Raw genomic sequence first — 18694 nt, 5'->3', positions numbered from 1 at the left:
GTGTCACGCTAGCAGATAAACACGTTTCATCTTTCAGCATCCATCCTGGTTATCACAAAGCTCAATTATTCGCTTAACATCAACACGTGAAGGCCTTGTTATACATGAAATATCGATATACTGGGTAGCAGAAACGCTGCTTTCTTGTGATTACTGCTGCACTTGAGGATCCAATTTGTTTTCACCATTTAAGAGCCCGGTTTGCACAGTGAGCTCCAAAGCCGGGGGCCTGTGCGTTTCATTTCCGCGTAAAGGCGCTGTGTTGAGTTTTTATATGTAGCGCATGCATGCCTTCTTCAGTGGTTCACGCTGCTTTGATATTATCTGATGCCACAGAACGGTCCCATTTCCAGTGACTTCAATCCACGGAGGACACATTTATCTGTGTCCCACACTTGCATTTCTAAAAGTGGTACCGTTAAAGCAAAATAAAAAAAATTGGGGGAACATTTGTGAGTGGAAGAGGAAGAATGGTATCCCTGGAAGAGCCGATTACCCCCTCCCCCCATCACTGCCAGTGCCAGGGGGTGTGAGGGGCTTGTAGGTCTGACCCAGTCCCTGCTGAGAAGAGACCGACCCCCTCCTTTGAGAGGGTGAACTCATACTCCGGGTGTCCAGGTTCTCTGGGAGTACCCAGGCTGCCCCGGAGGATGGCATCGCACCCTCTGCCAACGGCAGTGGGTGGCACTAGGCTAATGTAAGGGCAGGAGCACCAAGGAGTAGGACAGCCCTCTCAAGGTCATGGAAAGTTGAAGCAGTAGAGTGTAAGTGCTGACGTCAGAGTGTCCAAGTAAAATACAACAATACTAGGTGTAACGTAACTATAATTATCAGGCACGCCTGGTACTCCTTTTATCTAACCACCATTGTCAGGCACACCTGGCACTCCTCATCGTCTCCTCCTCGGCGGCTGCTTGAAGCAACCGGAGGCCTCCGTAATCCTTTCATCTAACCACCATTGTCAGGCACACCAGGCACTCCTTTTATCTTCTCCTCCCCGGCGGCTGCTTGAAGGAACCGGAGGCCTCCGTCGCTTCAGGGATGAGGAAAGGTCCGGAGGAGGGAGTCCTTTTTGGGAGCTCAATTCTGAGAAGGTAATAATTCTTCTGCAAACTTCATCCGTAGGCTGATTACTGGCTAAGTGTTGTTAACAATGTGGAAAAATATTAGTTCATTACTAAAACATAAAAACCTCATAGGAGTAGGGTGACCATAAATAAAACTAGCCTTTGCAACACAATAGGTCTTGCATTTGAGAGAGTTTGAGCTATATTGGCATTGTAAATGACAATGCCTTTTATCGATGTGTTTTGAAACCCCCTCCAAGCGATGCGTAAACACACACTCTCAACGTATTTTTACTGCAGTCTTGCTGCACCGCTTGCAGAGTTTCAAAACAAACAAATAAAAGACATTGTCATTTACAATGCCAACAGCTCAAACAAATGCGAGACCTATTGCATTGCAAATGCTTGTTTCTTCAGTCACCTATAACCCACCAGTCTACGGTGTTGACCTTCTAAGGCCAGGGAGGTAAATGATAGCAACTGTACATGCTTTACGTGCCTCAATCGAAATCACGTATTGTTTGATGCCTGCTTTCTGCAGAAGCTCGCGATGTCAGAATTCTATAAAAAAAATAACAATGTTTCAATTGTTTCACAAAGTGCTGCCAGGTTGCAATCCCAAACGCACTGGTCAAGGCATTACCCAAGACCCAGCTGTATTTTGAACTTATGCTGCCACAAAGTGCTTAATTTAGGAAAGGAACAATGTGCATATTTTAAACAGACAAAAAATGTATCACACGTTCAAGGCTTCAATTTCAAACACAACCCCACAGAGAACTGGTCATAATAACCTGACGAGCACTTCCTCATAAGAAACACCACGGGTCAGCGTGGCTGTGTGTGGATCTGTGACATCAATATCGTAAATGCTGTCAGTACTTAATGATAGGTAGGAGCGATTGTCAGTATCCGGAGCTGTACTCATTTGTCGCAGAAGGAAGGGGACGTGGTATGTGTGGGACTTAAATGTACTGTGACAGATGGTGGAAAGCTGGATCTTTCTGACAAATTGGGGCACCTGTTCACCCTAGGATAGGGGGGTTTAAACTTTTAATGCCATTGCCCCCATGTAAGAAATATATATCAGAGGCACCTCAGAATGACTACATTTTTTTCTCATGGTTATTCTATAAAACTGGAAGCTCTGAGCATATTTGCTCATTTAAAAACATTGTAGTTATGTCCTGTTATGTGCCTGATTGCCAACATGCTAGTAGCAGCATGGATTCCCTAAAGGTGAAGAAGTGCTCACAGCCCAATTAATTATTCAGAATGGGTTGAGGACTTTGAACATTATTTGGAGCCATCATTTTCTTCACTTAGAGACCGACTCATTGTGAGGACAGGAGTAAAAAAAAGACATTACATATTCTTTACTGCTAACAAGGATATCTCACTTAACCCTCGCTCCCCGCCCATGGTCCACAGAACATAAAGCATCATTGTTTACGAGTGCTCAGGTGAGGCATCATCAGCAGGTCGAGGTAAAGTGAACCATGGTCTGATTTAAATAGTCACCACTCTTGAATGACGCGTTTTGGTCCCTGTGACACCTGAGTCCTACACACCGAAGGGCCATCTCCTTTCACCTAAGAATCCTTACTATGCAGTTTGGACATGCTGCAGCCGAGGCAGACAGAGAGTGTCGTCACATGAGGCAGTGCAAAAGCAACTTCGAACTTGAACTGAAGGCTGAAATGGTGAGCACGTTGCACGCACACAAAATACAACACACACACAGATCGAGGAGCCCTAAGCCCCACCAAACACTTATCGTGCGATGTGTTAGCGATGTCTGTTCAGTGCTGCTGATCTCCGAGGCTGTCCAGGTGAGGGATCAGTGGTGATACCCCCCCCAAGAGGACAACCGAGGTTTGAGGCAGTGCAATGTTGTTAATGACAGGGGAGCCGTCAGCAGCTGTGTTGCTGCATGTTCGGCAGATGGGGAGGGGCGCCCGGGGGAAGGGCTACTTCATCCAACCTCTAAACCAGGTTAGGGTACACAAGCTGGGTATTGTAGGAGGGTATTCAGAGCTGCTTTGGCCACTTCCTGTCCCTTGCTGGTGCAGTTCAGTAAGAGGCTGCCCGTGCCCTGAGACTGGCAACCAGGCTTATTTCCTGGCTGGAAATCCCCTCTGACGCAACAAGGGGTTAGAAAAAAATTAAACTGACAGCAGAGGAAAACAGTAGGTTGGAAGAGATGCGAAATAGGGGCAAATGGAGAAAGAGAAAGGGGAGGAGGCAAAGGAAGAAGAAAAAGAAATGAGAAAGAGAAAGAGAAAGAGAAACAGGATGGCGGGAGTGTCAAAGGGGACAAGACAGGGGCTGATTAGAAGCACACCGCCATTACAGAGAGCAAAGTGGAAAAGAGAGCAGACCTGTTCTATGGAATTTACTTCTGGGTCACAGCTGAAGTGCCTGACTCTCATCAACATAAACAATGGAATACTTTTATTGCAAATGTAGACTCACATGGAGTGAAGGCATGAAATTAACCCGTTGGCTGCGCTCAACGTTCTGCGCCAGTGCGGAACGTTCTAAGAACCTCCAGGGCCGCATCGGCATATGGACGTGCGCAGCACTACCGAGGTAGTGCTCGCTACTGCCGTTGGCCGACAGCAGCAGCCAACGGGTTAAAACAAACACACTTGAAATGTGTGCATCCACGGGGAGATTAGGTAAACAAGCACAGAGCAAGCGCTGTGAAGGCAAAACCTTAAAAAAAGTTCCTCTAACGTGGATGAAAACAGTAATTATGCCTCAGGAGACTGATAAGAGAAACACACGAGGAACAACAGGAAATAGTATGCTACAGCCAATAGAAATGGGAAAGTAAGTGGCAAGTACGTGAACCAGTTAATTGAAAGGGCGGGATGTCAGCCCCATTTAAGATTTCTATTCAATACAATAGATTTCATGCGCTGTGCAGGCAAAACCTAAAAAATGAGTCCTAATTCCCAAAAACGAGTCCCGCCCACTGAATGCAAACACCGCCACACATTAAGAACTGAAGTTTAGGATTGTTTCCAAAGGCAGTGATAAATGAAACGCAAAAAAATGCATTGATATGAAAATAATCACTGTGTACCTCCACAAGGCCTTGTAGAATTCGCACACACATTACACATCCATAATGAACACGCGCTGCAGAGGGAATTAACATATTCAATGTTGCTGTCAAGAAAATAGCTGCTCCAAATACCCTGTGGGAGAAAAACAGTTACACAGAATCATAACAGGCACAATTAGGATACTACATTGCATCAAGTTACATAAAAAAACACAAAGTCTACTCTCCTGCAAGTTTTCTTACATCCTATTGCTTCAGCTGAGAATTAAAGCCACATGGTAGCCAGCCAAAAGACTGATTTTGAAGCTCACTTACAAATGAACTTCTCAAATGTCTCTGTTCTGTGACCTCCCGCCAGGCGTTCTACATAAGGCTTGGAGCACATTGCTTTGCGCTTTCATTTCTTTCCTGACTTCCAACCATTTCCTTATATTCTTCTCAAAGGGACTGCCCAGCTTCCAAGGTTCTTTTTTTAAGACATATAGTGTCCCAGATACTCATCGGGCATTTGCATCTGCTTACACCATCCTAGGCACCTTGTTATTACAGAACACTCTGCAAATGCTTGTGGGACCCTTTTTGTAATAAGGATCACAATAGCACAAAACGTTCTCTGGTGCCACCCCACGGTGGCATTTTCTCACTTATTTGAGAAATAGTCTCATGCAAATGGGGGTACATCTTTGAACCTGCGCCGTGTTACAGACAGAGGCACAGGGCCAAGGTAGTTGTTGGGAAGAACACTGACAGTGCATCACATATGAAGTAGTGAAGTCAGTGGGCACCCTGTGGGGGGACACTTGGGAGGGATGTACTGGGGTTCAAGGGGCTCCCAAGCATTTCCCCACAGACAGGTGGAGTCATGCACAGTACTATAAGAGGATCACTACAATCTATATTTTATTGTATGTGTGCACACTTTACTGGTCTGCACCATGCACACCCAGTTACAGGTGTCCAGGGTAGCAAGCCAAGACAGTGCAGTCGATACGTAATTCGGAACCTTTCCTAAATCTCATTTCTTTTGTCTCAGTTGCATTTGCTCTTTGACGCTTGCTAACATCCTCCACAGCGGCAAGCATTATGGGGTTATTGCATGGCATTTTCTCAAGGCTCAGTGGTGGCAATTGTTGAACAGAGACTTCCTGCTGAAGGACACATAACTGTCTGCATTCAGCAAATCATGCTAGAGTGATTAGAGCCTAATACCAGGAAGCCAACATTCATTGACCTATTCAGTGAAAGAAAACCATTCCTTTTACAGTGCTAACAGCATGGGCCTATTTTGGTAAACCCATCATTATACTATTACCTAGGTAATTGTCTATTACAAGAGAAGCCCAAGGGAAGAAGAATAAGTTATTTTTGAGGTGCCTTCTTATGTTTCAGTTCGCTGGTGTCAGGAACTCGTTGGAACATGCCACTATGACCATGCTGACCTGGGAGGCTGGCAGACTTCCTGCCAGGATCTGAATAAGGGAGTCATTGATATTCTTATCTTCAAAAGTAATAGTGGAGTTTTACTGTAATTATGAAATGTGTTTGTGTGTGTATGTGTGACTGCTGGCATGAGTATGTTTGTGGATGTGTGCATTCGTTTGTTTGAGTTAGCATGTGGGAGCCCAATATGAGTGCATGCATCGCTGAGTCCAAGCATGGTTGTAAATATTGTAGTGCCAGCCTTTTCCTCTCCTTGAACCTTTGTATGTTTTAGTGTAATGGGAAATTTAATTTACTAGTTTAGGATAATAGATTACAGGGCACTTTTACAGCATATATCTGTGACTTGTGTATATATGTTACATACAAAATAATTAACACAATTATAACTCCTGTGTAATGTTTTCTAAGTTTTGTTATCTCTGACGTATCTGTAGTGCAGCACTGCATAACACCAGTTAATCATTAAAATGCATTTAAAGTGTGCATTTTACATTAATAACAACATCTGGAAAAATAGAGATTGGACTACACAACAGAAAAAAGGCCACAGAAAAAATATAGGTTTTGTACCAAAGCTACAAAAGTGTGAAAAAGCCCAATCCAGCCAAATCCAGTCTCGGGTTGCTTGAGTTCCGGTTCAGAGAGGACCTGGCTTTGCAGTTTGGGCTGGACTGTTCCTAATGGCATAGGAAAAGATGAATATGCCCATGGATGGGTCTATTCTGAGGTGGCATTGTGAGCAAAAGAATGATGAGTTGGAATTGGTTGGAATGATACCTCGAGTTGTTGACAGTGGTTAACTATAAACATAAATAAATCCATCCAGGACTTGCAGTGGTGTAACGCAAAATGATGGACCCCTGCAGAATATGATGTGGGCCCCTTGGTCTCCCATATCTCATAGATAGTCATTGGCCTTGGGCTGAATGCGGGCCCTCTGAAGGGTTGGTGGGGCTCCCCGAGGGTTGGGGCCTCCCCTGCACCACAGGAGCTTCAGGGCCCTGTGTTACACCACTGAGTACAGGCTGATCTTTCAGATTATCCAGACACCTGTTGACAGAAAAATAATTGTGATACCCCTGTAATGTTTTTATGTGTCTATCACACCATTTACTACAAAAATAGCAATGCTTGTTTCATTGGAGAAGTGACATAATCCACCCAGAAAAAAAAACATTTTAGGAAACCTGTCCATAACCAATAACATAGCTGTTGCTTGATTTCATATTGAGATATCTAGGAGTCTGTCGGTGTTTCAATTTGCTTACAAACACCACAATATTACCTGTTCTTTCATTAATTAAATCACAGAGGCCTACCAACCCATTGTGAAATTATATCATCTTTTTTTTATGTCAAGGTTCTCTGTATAGACTGTTCACTTTATTTTGTGTTTGTTCTGCAGGTAGATATGAAATCCTTCCCCAGTTTACCACAGTCTAAAACTTTGTTGGTTCTTCATTTAATTGATCCATCATTCGCTGATACAGAAGCCCATATCAAACTTTTTGATCCCTGTCAGAAATGGGATTTCTGGTTGGGTAGGGCTTGCGCCTAAGCCAGAAAAAAAACACGACTCTAGTCAGGGCAAGGAAGTTACATGCTGAAGATAACCCCTGCTCACCCCCTTGGTAGCTTGGCACGAGCAGTCAGGCTTATCCCAGAGGCAATGTGTAAAGCGTTTGTGCAACACACACACACACAGCAGCAACACACTAGGCACACCACAAAAGAGACTTCACACAAGGTTATATCAAAAATACCTTTGTATTATCCAAAACACATTAGAATCATTATCACACATGTACACTGTGCCAACTGGTACCAGGTCATAATTTACAGGGGATTATATACATGACAGGGCCAATCGGGCCACTGTCAGAACCATCACAAAGCACAAGTAGCAAAAATAACACAACCATTAACCACTGGTAAAATACTGTACTCAGCATAAGCACTAGCAACATAACCGCATTATGTCTGCATCACATTAGGCATAAAACACACTATGCATAAATCACAATTAGGAGGACACCTTAGTGACACTCCCTAGGTGCATACATCACCTTCCTTTAGGGCCTTGCACCCTCCTGGTAATCACAGGTACCAAACCTGCCCCCAGACCATCTGGCCTTTCTCTGGGGCACAAATGCCCTCTGTCCCAAATGTCAGGGCTCTCACGGCAGCGAAAACATGGTGCGTAATGCGCTGGGGCAGAGGAGTGTATCTCACTCCTTCATTCCCAAGAAAAGAAAAATGCCCTCATCTTTCCAGCCGCCCTCACTTCTACGGTGCAGCTGTGAAGAATGGCCTTTGGCACTGCCGTGCCCTGAGCCCCCACTGGGACTCTAAAACAATATTGCCCAACGCTGAAGCTACCCGCGCTCTCGCGGTGCAGCTGGAAAAATAGTACTTACACCGCAGTGCCTCCTGAGTCCCACTCCCTTACTAGTCTGAATACCTTTCACTAGAACTCATGAGCCACTCCACAGTCCCAAGTCATATCCAACAAGTCTGGAAAAACAACTTTCAAAAGGAGGGTCTAGGGGACTGTGTTTACCGACCATTCAAGCTAATACCCCTTACAAACTATACTTTAACAACGAAAACTTGAAGGTCTAGAAAGCTGAGTAAGAACAACTGCCACTAGAGAGATACAATAAACAGCTACCACTTGTGGTGAAGAACCATCAGGTACTTAGATAAGTCCTATCAGCCCACCCATATGGCGGAGCATCGTCATTTAGGACCTCTTGAACAGGGTCTGTGTGTCCAAGCCCAGAAGTAGTGGCTTAATGTCACTAGACCACCGTTCAGAGGATAGATGTATCCTCACCGCAAGTGGTGCTGATGGAGTGCAGTGCTCAAAAAAGAATATATGTGTAGTGGTGATTAAGATGACAGTCAAGGCAAAAAAAATTTTTTTTTATTGGTATCCACCTTGACGTCAGGTTTAAAAACAGTGTAATGACAGTGTGAAAATATCACTGTACAGTATGCTTGTGAGTTTTTAGGCCAACATGTTTCTGCCGTTTTGGTGGAGATTCACCGGCATTCTTCAGGGCCAGGCTGGAAATATAGCTACTGCAAAATACACCTTAGTAAGTGTCAAAAAAACTAGAAAAATCATTAATCAGAAAAACTATTTCTGAAATAAATGGGTGTGGCCAACTTGACCACCCTACCGTGTCCTCGTGAATTACTGTGTAACGAGGAGTCCTTCCCCAGCTCTGTGTGGGAAGAAGGCCTCACCTCACCCGGCAACGGCTCGGATAATGAGGCCCCGCTTAGGAACACTCCTGGAGGTACCGACGGACAGAGCGCGGCCTCATTATCCGAGCCTTTGCCGGGTGAGGTGAGGCCTTCTTCCCTCACAGAGCTGGGGAAGGACTCCTCGTTACAAAGTAATTCACGAGGACACGGTAGGGTGGTCAAGTTGGCCACACCCATTTATTTCAGAAATAGTTTTTTCTGATTAATGATTTTTCTAGTTTTTTTGACACTTACTAAGGTGTATTTTGCAGTAGCTATATTTCCAGCCTGGCCCTGAAGAATGCCGGTGAATCTCCACCAAAACGGCAGAAACATGTTGGCCTAAAAACTCACAAGCATACTGTACAGTGATATTTTCACACTGTCATTACACTGTTTTTAAACCTGACGTCAAGGTGGATACCAATAAAAAAAAATGTTTTTGCCTTGACCGTCATCTTAATCACCACTACACATATATTCTTTTTTGAGTACTGCACTCCATCAGCACCACTTGCGGTGAGGATACATCTATCCTCTGAACGGTGGTCTAGTGACATTAAGCCACTACTTCTGGGCTTGGACACACAGACCCTGTTCAAGAGGTCCTAAATGACGATGCTCCGCCATATGGGTGGGCTGATAGGACTTATCTAAGTACCTGATGGTTCTTCACCACAAGTGGTAGCTGTTTATTGTATCTCTCTAGTGGCAGTTTTGCTTACTCAGTTTTCTAGACCTTCAAGTTTTCGTTGTTAAAGTATATCCAACAAGTCCCCATCTATATAGTTTTATCAGTAAAACTGTAAATCTCTGCACATTCAGTGGCAATTTCAATGGAAAATGTGATGTTTACAAATGGCAGTGCACTACTGGATGGTACTTTAGTGATATATTTGTGACAATGTGCTCCAAACTGCACCACTAGCTATATACTACACCCTTACTAATCTCCTGCTTAATACAATTACTACACTTGTGTGGAGCTAGGATTTTTTAACAAATCCTTTGAATTTAGTAATATAACATTGATTTCAGCACCCCTGCTCCAAAAATTGTTCCAGCACCACTGGTACATAGGTGCTTTACTATGTCCCTAAGTCCAGTTATAAAACATACCCTTGCCTGTATTCCCAAGCAAGACTCGGGTGGACCTTACAGTATTTTTGCTGCTGTGTTTTTTTATTTTACAAAACCATTTTAACAGAGAATGGGATTTCTTTCCATGATCATACACAGTCATCACACTTGAGTGTGACTTTCACACATACATTGAGAAATGTGGCCTATCTTGAGTCCCAGCATGGCTCTACACAAAAAACCTAGGGTCTGTTATGAGTTTGGTGGTGTGGGCCACCACACCACTGCCCGCCCCCAAATAAACCAAACTTGTCCGCACACCGCCCACCAGATTACAAGTTAATTCGTTATGTGGTGGGTGGTGCTTTGGTGGTCCTACGGCAGTGCCTGTTCGAAAGGCACCGCAATGGGAGCTCAAATCATGTTCCTGCATGTCATGAACTGTAAAGTCCATGCCGAGCAGGAACTGGGGATGCATGACCCTGTATGCACCCCTGGCCCAATAGCAGCAGGGAGGCCCTGTAGGACTCCCTTAGTTTCCTTACCGCTGCAGTTGTCATGGCAGGGAGAATGGCATGAAAACTATGGCTGTGAGGAAACTCATAATATCCTTGGCGGTGCCGCAGCGGCACAGCCAGCATATTGCTGGGCCAGAATGCCCTGCCACTGCCGAGGAATCACAGTTCCCTGGTGATTGCTGCGGTTCTGTGGAGGTGGGACCCTGCACTTGTAATGCGATGGTCGTACCACCACTGCGGCGGTTCTCACCACGCCACCCTTAGTTCGGCAGGCTGATAACCTGCCAAACTCATAATCGGGCCCTTAATCCCTCGGTGTGTGTGTGTGTGTATATATATATATATATTTTTTTTTTTCCACCAATTAGACCCACAGCCAGAGCGCTTGACAGCGGGTACAAACGTGAGGCAGAGCCATGGCCTTAGTCAATTTTAGAAACAAAGATACGTTGCACTCAGGGTTTGCAGGTCATTAATTATTTATTCATTAACCAAGAGGACCCCGACGCTTTTCGGCCAAAGGCCTTGCTCACGGTATAAAATATATATATATAGATAGACATATATATACACACTGGTATAAACACCAAGATTTTTCAGAAGCCTTGTGATTTGAATGAACTGATGACACATACCAGCACCCCACTCTAAAAAGTGTTTCAGCTCCAGTGCAGTTCACCATCTGCCACTATTAGGGCAGATCAATATCTTGGCCTCAGTCAAATAAAGATATATTGAAGGGCGTTGTCAAGGTTGTGACATTTACAAACAATTGCTGTTAGAGAGAAAACAAAAAAATTTAAAGAGTATGGCATTTTTGTTAAAATTTACCCCACTTCATGTCCGTTAAAGCGAGATGGGTCGGTAAACTTTGTTGTTCTAAAAATTGGGTTGTGGTTCTAAAATGTTTGGCAAGCACAGATCCAGATGATTCAATCTGCCTGATACTTTAACATTCCTGTATTATTTGATGAATAGAGGAGGATAATCAGCTTGTGCCCCAACAGAAGAATGGAAGAATTCCAAGGTTTGTGGCCTGCAGGTCACACCCAGATCTCTGCTGCAAGAGCATTAACCCATTGTTACATTATATTAAAATTTGCAAAAGCATACTTCCAGGTCCACATGCTTGAGTTGACAGAGACAAACCTCAAGAAGGAAAACTAGCAAAAGGAAAGATGAAATGTAAAAATAGCCAGAGGAACATGATATGTTATGTTATGTGAAGTTATGTTATATTACGATATGTTATTTTATGTGAAGTTATATTATGTTATGTTACATAATGTATTGTTATGTTATTCTGCTGGTGGTTCAAGTTCTTCACACAATTTTGCAAACATTTTTGTAAGGCCTCCTAAAACGATGTCATCTATACTTTATGCAGCTTTCCTCTTCAAAAGCCTTGCAGTAACCATTCGGCTATCCTTCCTGAATCCCTCGCCTTCTTACAAGGGAGCTTGTTGGCTGAAAGGTTTACTAATTTTATTTCATTCATACCATGTCCATGTTTGCTACGCTGCATTCTCTACACTAGGCAATCCCTCCTGCCCCCATTTTACCTCAACTTTAAGAGAAACAGAAACCATTATTTTCCTTAGGACTAACTTTGTTCAAAAGAAAACGTTTTTGCCTCTGATCTGAAAGTTACATACAGGCTCAAGCAGCAGACGTTAACATTTCCAGAGCTCTTTTACGGGATTGGAATCTGTGCTCTGCTGTTTATTCACAGATTGATGGGGCAAACATAACAACTCACTACTTTTTCTTACCAGCAAATGTGAAATGTGTTGCAGGTTTGAGTGTGATCTTCCCCAACCCAACCTACCTTTCAGACAAAATGTATAGTTGTCAAGTAGGTCTACCTAATCTTGCTTCGGCTTGGTGCGGGCCAGAAAATCTGCCTGATATTTTAACATTAATTTACCTTTTGAGGACTAGAGGAGGAGAATCAACTTGTGCCCCAACAGAAGAATCCCAAGGTTTGTGGCATGCAGGTCACACCCAGATCTCTGTGGCAAAAGCAATTGCCCATTGTTACATGTAATGAAAATTTGCAAAGGCATATTTAAAGGTGCACATGCTTGAGTTGGCAGAGACAAACTTCAAGCAAGAAAGTTAGCAAAAGGAAATACGTTATACAAAAAAAGCCAGAGGAGTACCTAAGAGAGAAAGTTTTTTTCATTTCAATGTCGGGCATAAAGAAGCACAAATAGAACCTGAAATTCATAAAGACTCTGCAGTAGACTCTAACTAGTAACCTTATTTGGAGCTGTGTTATGTTAAGTTATGCGGTGTCATGTTATGTGATGCTATGCTATGTTAATACTATAGGAGCACTGTAGAAGGCTGGATCACCAAATCTGGTTTTCTATATGTGTGTTTGATGTGTGCAAGTAAGAGTCCAGATGTGCAGAGATTTCTGGAAAGTTGTGAAAGCAGATGGAACCGGGTACTGACCGTCTTGATTGTGATGGTGAGAATGAGTTGTGTATCACTGGCGTAGCAGAGGACGTTGATATCGTGAAAGCGAATGATGCTGGTTACAGGGATCATGTATGCATTGAAGAGGATCGGGCTCAGGGAGGAGCCTTGCAGAACTCCGCAGATGAGGTTGCAGTCCCCGAGGTCTAAAGTGACAGGTTGACTGATTAGGTCCTTCCAGTCAGGACGGAGCAGATGAATCAGAGTGTGTGTCCTTGGATTCTGATGCCATGTATGCGTTAGATGAGGATCAGATGGGAGACCAAGTTAATTGTTTCACTACTGGAGAGGTATCTAACAATTTGAGTAAGATGAGAAGAATCTCTTGAAAAGATTACAAAACTATCTTAATGTACTTTGAAAGTCAAACCTGATGGAGCGCAGATTTCATCTGGAGTCAGGCATTGCTTTATATTTGTGCTTCAGACAGACTGCATTTAAAATGATGCACATTTTGGTGCTAGTGAAAACACATAGCACATAAGACATGAAATGAGGCCTAGTCAGTCTGAAATGATTGTGCTGAATTAATATGTGTTTTTGCAGTGTAGAGAAAACTATAGAATGTGTTCTCTCTTCCCAGCTCATTTTCCTTGCAATCTACATTCACTATTCCTGTCTTAAAAGACTTTGGCTTTGTTGCATATGTAGAAAAAAAATATTTCAGTTTATTACACCTGATTTTATAATGTGTGTTAATTAGCAATGCACCTAACACTACACGTGGGGCAAAACGCTTGTTGCATGAAAAGCTATCTAAAACATTAAAGCATGTTGCTATGAGTATGTATTAAATGTTTGCGCTTTGAAAATTTACACTAGTGCATGTTTATGCTATGTTGCACATTTTTATTTTTGCATGTTGAGCACAAATAATAAGAAAAGCTGCTTTAAACTAATAGCTTTGCTAGGTAATCACATATAGTGTGCTAGTATGGAAAAACATAATGGGGTTTATTTTCTAAATTAATATTATTTTTGTGTTTGTTTTGTTTTGGGGCCTAAGATAAAATGGCTGCCTGTGAATCCAGCATGGCTGTGAATTGCATTAAAAAGATGAGAGCATGCGCAGATTATACTAGCTTGTCTCAAGTACAGAAGGAGTCAAGGGCACTCTGAACTGTAAATTCTTGTGACCGTGCCAATGTACCAGTGTTAGTTAAAGAATCCTTCCTGCGTGCGATGTGACAGGAAGGAAGGAAAGAAAAGACTAAACATTTTTCCAAGTAAATGTTGCTAAAACATATACATGTATTAATCATTAACGCTTCTTTTGTTAAAACTGGTATGGTTTGGAATTTGTAATGAGATCAGGATGGTGAGACCCTCATGCCATCTAGGCTAACCAATCAGGTACAAGCTTTACTGAAACTGAAACATTTTTGTGTAGTCTGCCAAGAATTAGAGTATAAATAATGACCTCTTTGGAGGCGTGGTTTGCTTTTTGGCTTCAAGGCTTTAGACTCTTAGGCTTTAGGGGGGCGTATGAGCTTTTGAGAAGGAACAGATTAGACCAGACATCATATGGGTTAGGTACGAGAAAGATTGCTGCAGCCTGGGAGGAGATTGCGTCCGAGGAGAGCGGGGAGTTTCTTGCTCATATTTGTTTAGAGAAGTCCTTGCACATTTTTGGCAAGGCAGATCACATTCCTCTATGGACTTGTGAAGGGCAGGCTGTCTTACTCCTAAATCAGAGACCAGGGCAGAAGAACAACAGATAGAAAGGGTTTAGAACCAGATGCTAAAATTCTAAGTTTATGCTTTGATTAATTAACTAGTTTTTTAAAGGATTTATTCATCTTATGCATCTATTTCTCTTTATGGGATATTTTTGCAAATTATTAATTATTGATTAGCCTTGCAAGACTCATTCTTTTCTTAGAAACTCTTTTCTACATGTGATGCTTATAGGCATGCTGTAATAAGTTCTGTATTTATGCTATTTTTCCTGATTTCCAAATTCTGTAACCTGATTGATATTTAACTAATGAATGAAGGGTTAGAGAAAACCTTATTTTTTTCTTTACTAGAAAATAAAACCCTTTAAAATACTCACCAACTCTCTTTATTGGCTTAAATAATAATCGCATTTTTGACTGTTCATGTTTATGTAAAGTCTCCTGAAGATAATATATCGTGTCAAGGGCCCAATACCTTTTCAGCGGTAAAATTGAGGTAGATGAGGATTTGTATTGAGAAATTATCGTGAAATTACCGCTGTATCAAACCTCTGGAGTCGAGGGATCTCTGCGAATTATGAAAAATTCCCAAAGTATGGGTGAGAAGAGATCTGATGAAAAACCAAATACTCCCACAAGATCTTAACAGTTACTTTATATCTTCAATGGAGTTGAAATTCAACACTGCCAGTGGCCAGCTGGGGATACATGCGCAGATTAAGCAGAGGATGTACGGAACCCGAATACTTGGAAATCTGATTCAGAGTGCAAAAAATACTTACAAATAAATTGAAACAAAAATGTTGCAAATGCATACATGTGTGTCGGAGCAAAGACAAAAAAAGCACAAATAAAATTAATATTTCTGATAAAATTAATGAATTACTAAAACAGGGGTAGGGTAAGAAAATAATTAGTTATTCATAAATGAAGAGCACCAAATTTCAAAGAGTAAATCCACCAATGAAACATATATGAGCTGCCCCTTATTTACTCACGGACCAGGTTAAACCATCAAGCTACTACAATGTTGTCCCCAAACCAGGCACTCCCGGAAATTGAGATGGGTTGAAAAATATACATGATTAGGGAATATTTTTTATGTATTGTTTTAGCTGTTGTAAATCTTGCTTCAAAAGTATCACAGGCGTTTTGCCCCCATGAATCCATGAAATTACTAGACCTGTGGATGGTGAAGCATATAGATCCAACACCATCTGAAGGCTGTGAAAACATGTTCTCCAGAACACTGTTTCACAATGCAAAGTTCCGACTAGATGAATATGATGTGCACTGTAATACATTGATGTATTTGTAACAGGATTTGTATTTCTGTATTCGTACAGATATATGAAAATCTAGATATGAAGAGGGGCAATTTTGAGATGTTTTTTTATTAGTTTTTTGGAGTATAAAAACCTTTTCAGTCTTAAATTACCTTAAATTCCTGGTTTGGAGACAACTTTGTAGTGGCTCCACCAATGACAAATACACTATGCTTCCACAGAAACAACCCTCACCAAGAAAAGCCATATGTCACTTTGTGTTCTTTACTGATGTCAAACATTTGGGGCCAGAACACAAAATATTTTTCCCTGGCACTATTTCAAGGCAGTGTTTGCACAAACAAACACCTTCACCACAGCATTATGTAAGCTAATTTTTTGAGGTAGTAATGTATGCCACCAATGTGTGTGCATATTTCTTAGATGCCATTTTGTTACACTAGTGATGGTGTGTTGTTTGTACTGTTGTATTTTTGTGCTGCATTATTACATTACATTTATTGTGGTTGTTGTACTGCATTCTGTTTTGAATGTTTTGTTATATTGTGCCCTCTTATGTTTTCTTGTGTTGTTCTTCTCCTTTGTTAAGTTAGTGTGTTGTGTTGTGTTGATTACTTAAGATATGTCAACACATGCTACTATACTTCAATTCAAAAGCACAATGACAATGTTCCTTCAACGTTTCTGCGACAAACAACTATTTACCAGTCCTAAAGATGGTAAAATATAACTCTCTTAAGTTAGCACTTGCATTGCTCACATTATATAACATTGCCCTTGTATTTCTTCAGACCCAGAAACTGTGGTCTTAAATGCTACATAGAAAGGTATTAAATGTATTATTTTGCATAATTGTTTTATCAAAATGTGTAAACTTCAATCTTAACTAGTACTTTTTCAATCATAAGTGTATTTCAGGGCTGCAGAATGCTTTGTGAATACAACCCCCGATTTCAATACTCTCTAAAATCAGTGCACTCAGAAAAGCTACAGGCCATCCTGCAGCCTACAAAGTAGACAACATCCCATCTTGTTGAGCACTTATCATGGAAGTTAGTATTTGCATCCTGGCTGGATCTCACAGGGAGTTACTGGAGGGCAAGGAAAGGGTGAGGGCATGGAGCCAGGGTGCCATTCAGTACCATGCTTCTACAGTATGTAGCAAGCCGCGTTTACCCTGGCCGCCCTCCTGAGGGTCCAGAAGGACCCTGGATTGAGGCCGTGCCTCAGTGAGACCCTGGACTCTGTGACTCAGTGCGTGCCATTAGACTCTAATATTGCACTGAACCTTTCTTTACTTTTAGGGTCCATCTACATGAAATACCACAGCGCATTTAAACAAATCTGAAACAAAGAGAAGCAATCTCTGCTCACTGTGTCCAACTTGTTTTGTCATAAGTCCATGCATTACTCCCAGAAATTTCGAGTTCCATGTCTGAACTTTAGACGCCCCAGACGCAGAAAAAACGGGCACGACTCTGCGTTGTGCCAGTGTGCCTTACTAAGTAAGATGCACCATCTGTTCTCTAAATTGTAGGTGTGTGCTTCACTTGAGGTATCACGTCGGTCACTCTGAAGTCACCTGATCTCAATTGTGACAACTGGGGCTTTTGCTTCTACCCTACCTTTCACCTCGTAGCCATGGTATCCTAAACGTAGGATGGCGCGGCACTAGCTAGGCAACTTCGTCTCATAAGATGCATCAAATTGTTTTTCCAATTTTCTTACCTGTTAGCTGCTAGCTTGTTTGAGATAAACCCTCCTGGGATCTGAGTCACAATATATCCCCAGAAAAATGAGCCGTGGATGAGCCCCACTGTTTCTGGATCCCAGTTGAACTGTGCTTTCTGTAAAAAAAATGCAAATGTTTCATGTTATTTAAATTCTGTTTTCTAAACCGACATAAATCTCACTAGGACCTCTATATTTACAGCCATTTTTGCCTTCATAACAATGTCAGCTGTCGGACCACTGACTGCTATCGCGGCGGTCAGGAGACCGCCTGACGAGCAGTCAGTGGTCTGACCGCTGAATTAGGATGGGACTGGCGTGCTGGCGGTCAGAAAGTGCTCTTTTACTCAGCGGCTTGTGCAGCAGCCAGAAAAAGGGTTGCAGCACAAACCGCTGTGTAAAGAGCACTTTGTGCACACCCATGCACTGTGTGAATTGCACCACATGGCACACGGTGCATGGATATGAGTGGGGTCACTACATGTGCCCCTAGGGCCAATTTGCAATAGCCCACAAGGGACGGAGGCTCTGTTTGGGGCCCCTAAAGTCCCTTCCTGACAGCCTTTTCATGGCGGTCGGACCGGCACGAAAAGGATGTGGGAAAGGGACATTGTAATATTGACGACGGAACCTGCCTCTGCCCCACCACCATTCAGGGATTGCGATTCGACAGCCGCCCGTTGGTATCTATGATCCTGGGGACGGTCTCCCCTCTGACCGCTTGTGCTCCAACCGCAGGTTTTGAAATCTGGCAGTTGGACCGCAGGGCTGTCTGTCTAGTTCCAAGCACTAGAATAGACAAGCAATTCATATCACATTTGAAAACAATGTAGGAAATGTATAAACCTTTGGAGAAAACCACCTATTTGCACATCATTGTAACTTAATTGGTTTGTACTATCGTTTTCAGATGTTCTTTTCTAGGACTTCACGCAGATATCTCATTTTTATGCCTTTAAAGGTACATTTATGTCCAGTTGAAAATCAGAATAAAATGTATTTTCGATGTCTACATAATGTTGGTTCCATTAATGAGAGGGACAAAAAGCATGAAGTTATTTACTTTAAAAATAGGTCCTGT

The 18694-nt window shown here is 42.4% G+C and overlaps 1 protein-coding gene across 1 annotated transcript in view; it reads right to left on the bottom strand.

The window, feature by feature from the left end:
* LOC144763537 (vesicular glutamate transporter 3-like) overlaps positions 1 to 18694 on the bottom strand; it is a 311868-nt gene that overhangs the window by 209579 nt on the left and 83595 nt on the right. Inside the window, exons 4-5 of the mRNA XM_078649214.1 lie at positions 17611 to 17729; positions 4159 to 4273 (exon numbers count right to left, since the gene is read on the bottom strand). Coding sequence (XP_078505340.1) covers positions 4159 to 4273; positions 17611 to 17729 — 234 coding nt within the window. The remainder of the gene's footprint in view (positions 1 to 4158; positions 4274 to 17610; positions 17730 to 18694) is intronic.

Source organism: Lissotriton helveticus, chromosome 1_1, assembly GCF_964261635.1.
Source record: "Lissotriton helveticus chromosome 1_1, aLisHel1.1, whole genome shotgun sequence".
In the NCBI taxonomy this organism is placed as follows: domain Eukaryota; kingdom Metazoa; phylum Chordata; class Amphibia; order Caudata; family Salamandridae; genus Lissotriton; species Lissotriton helveticus.
Note: the sequence above shows the minus strand (reverse complement) of the source record. Positions and strands in the feature narration are given on the sequence as shown.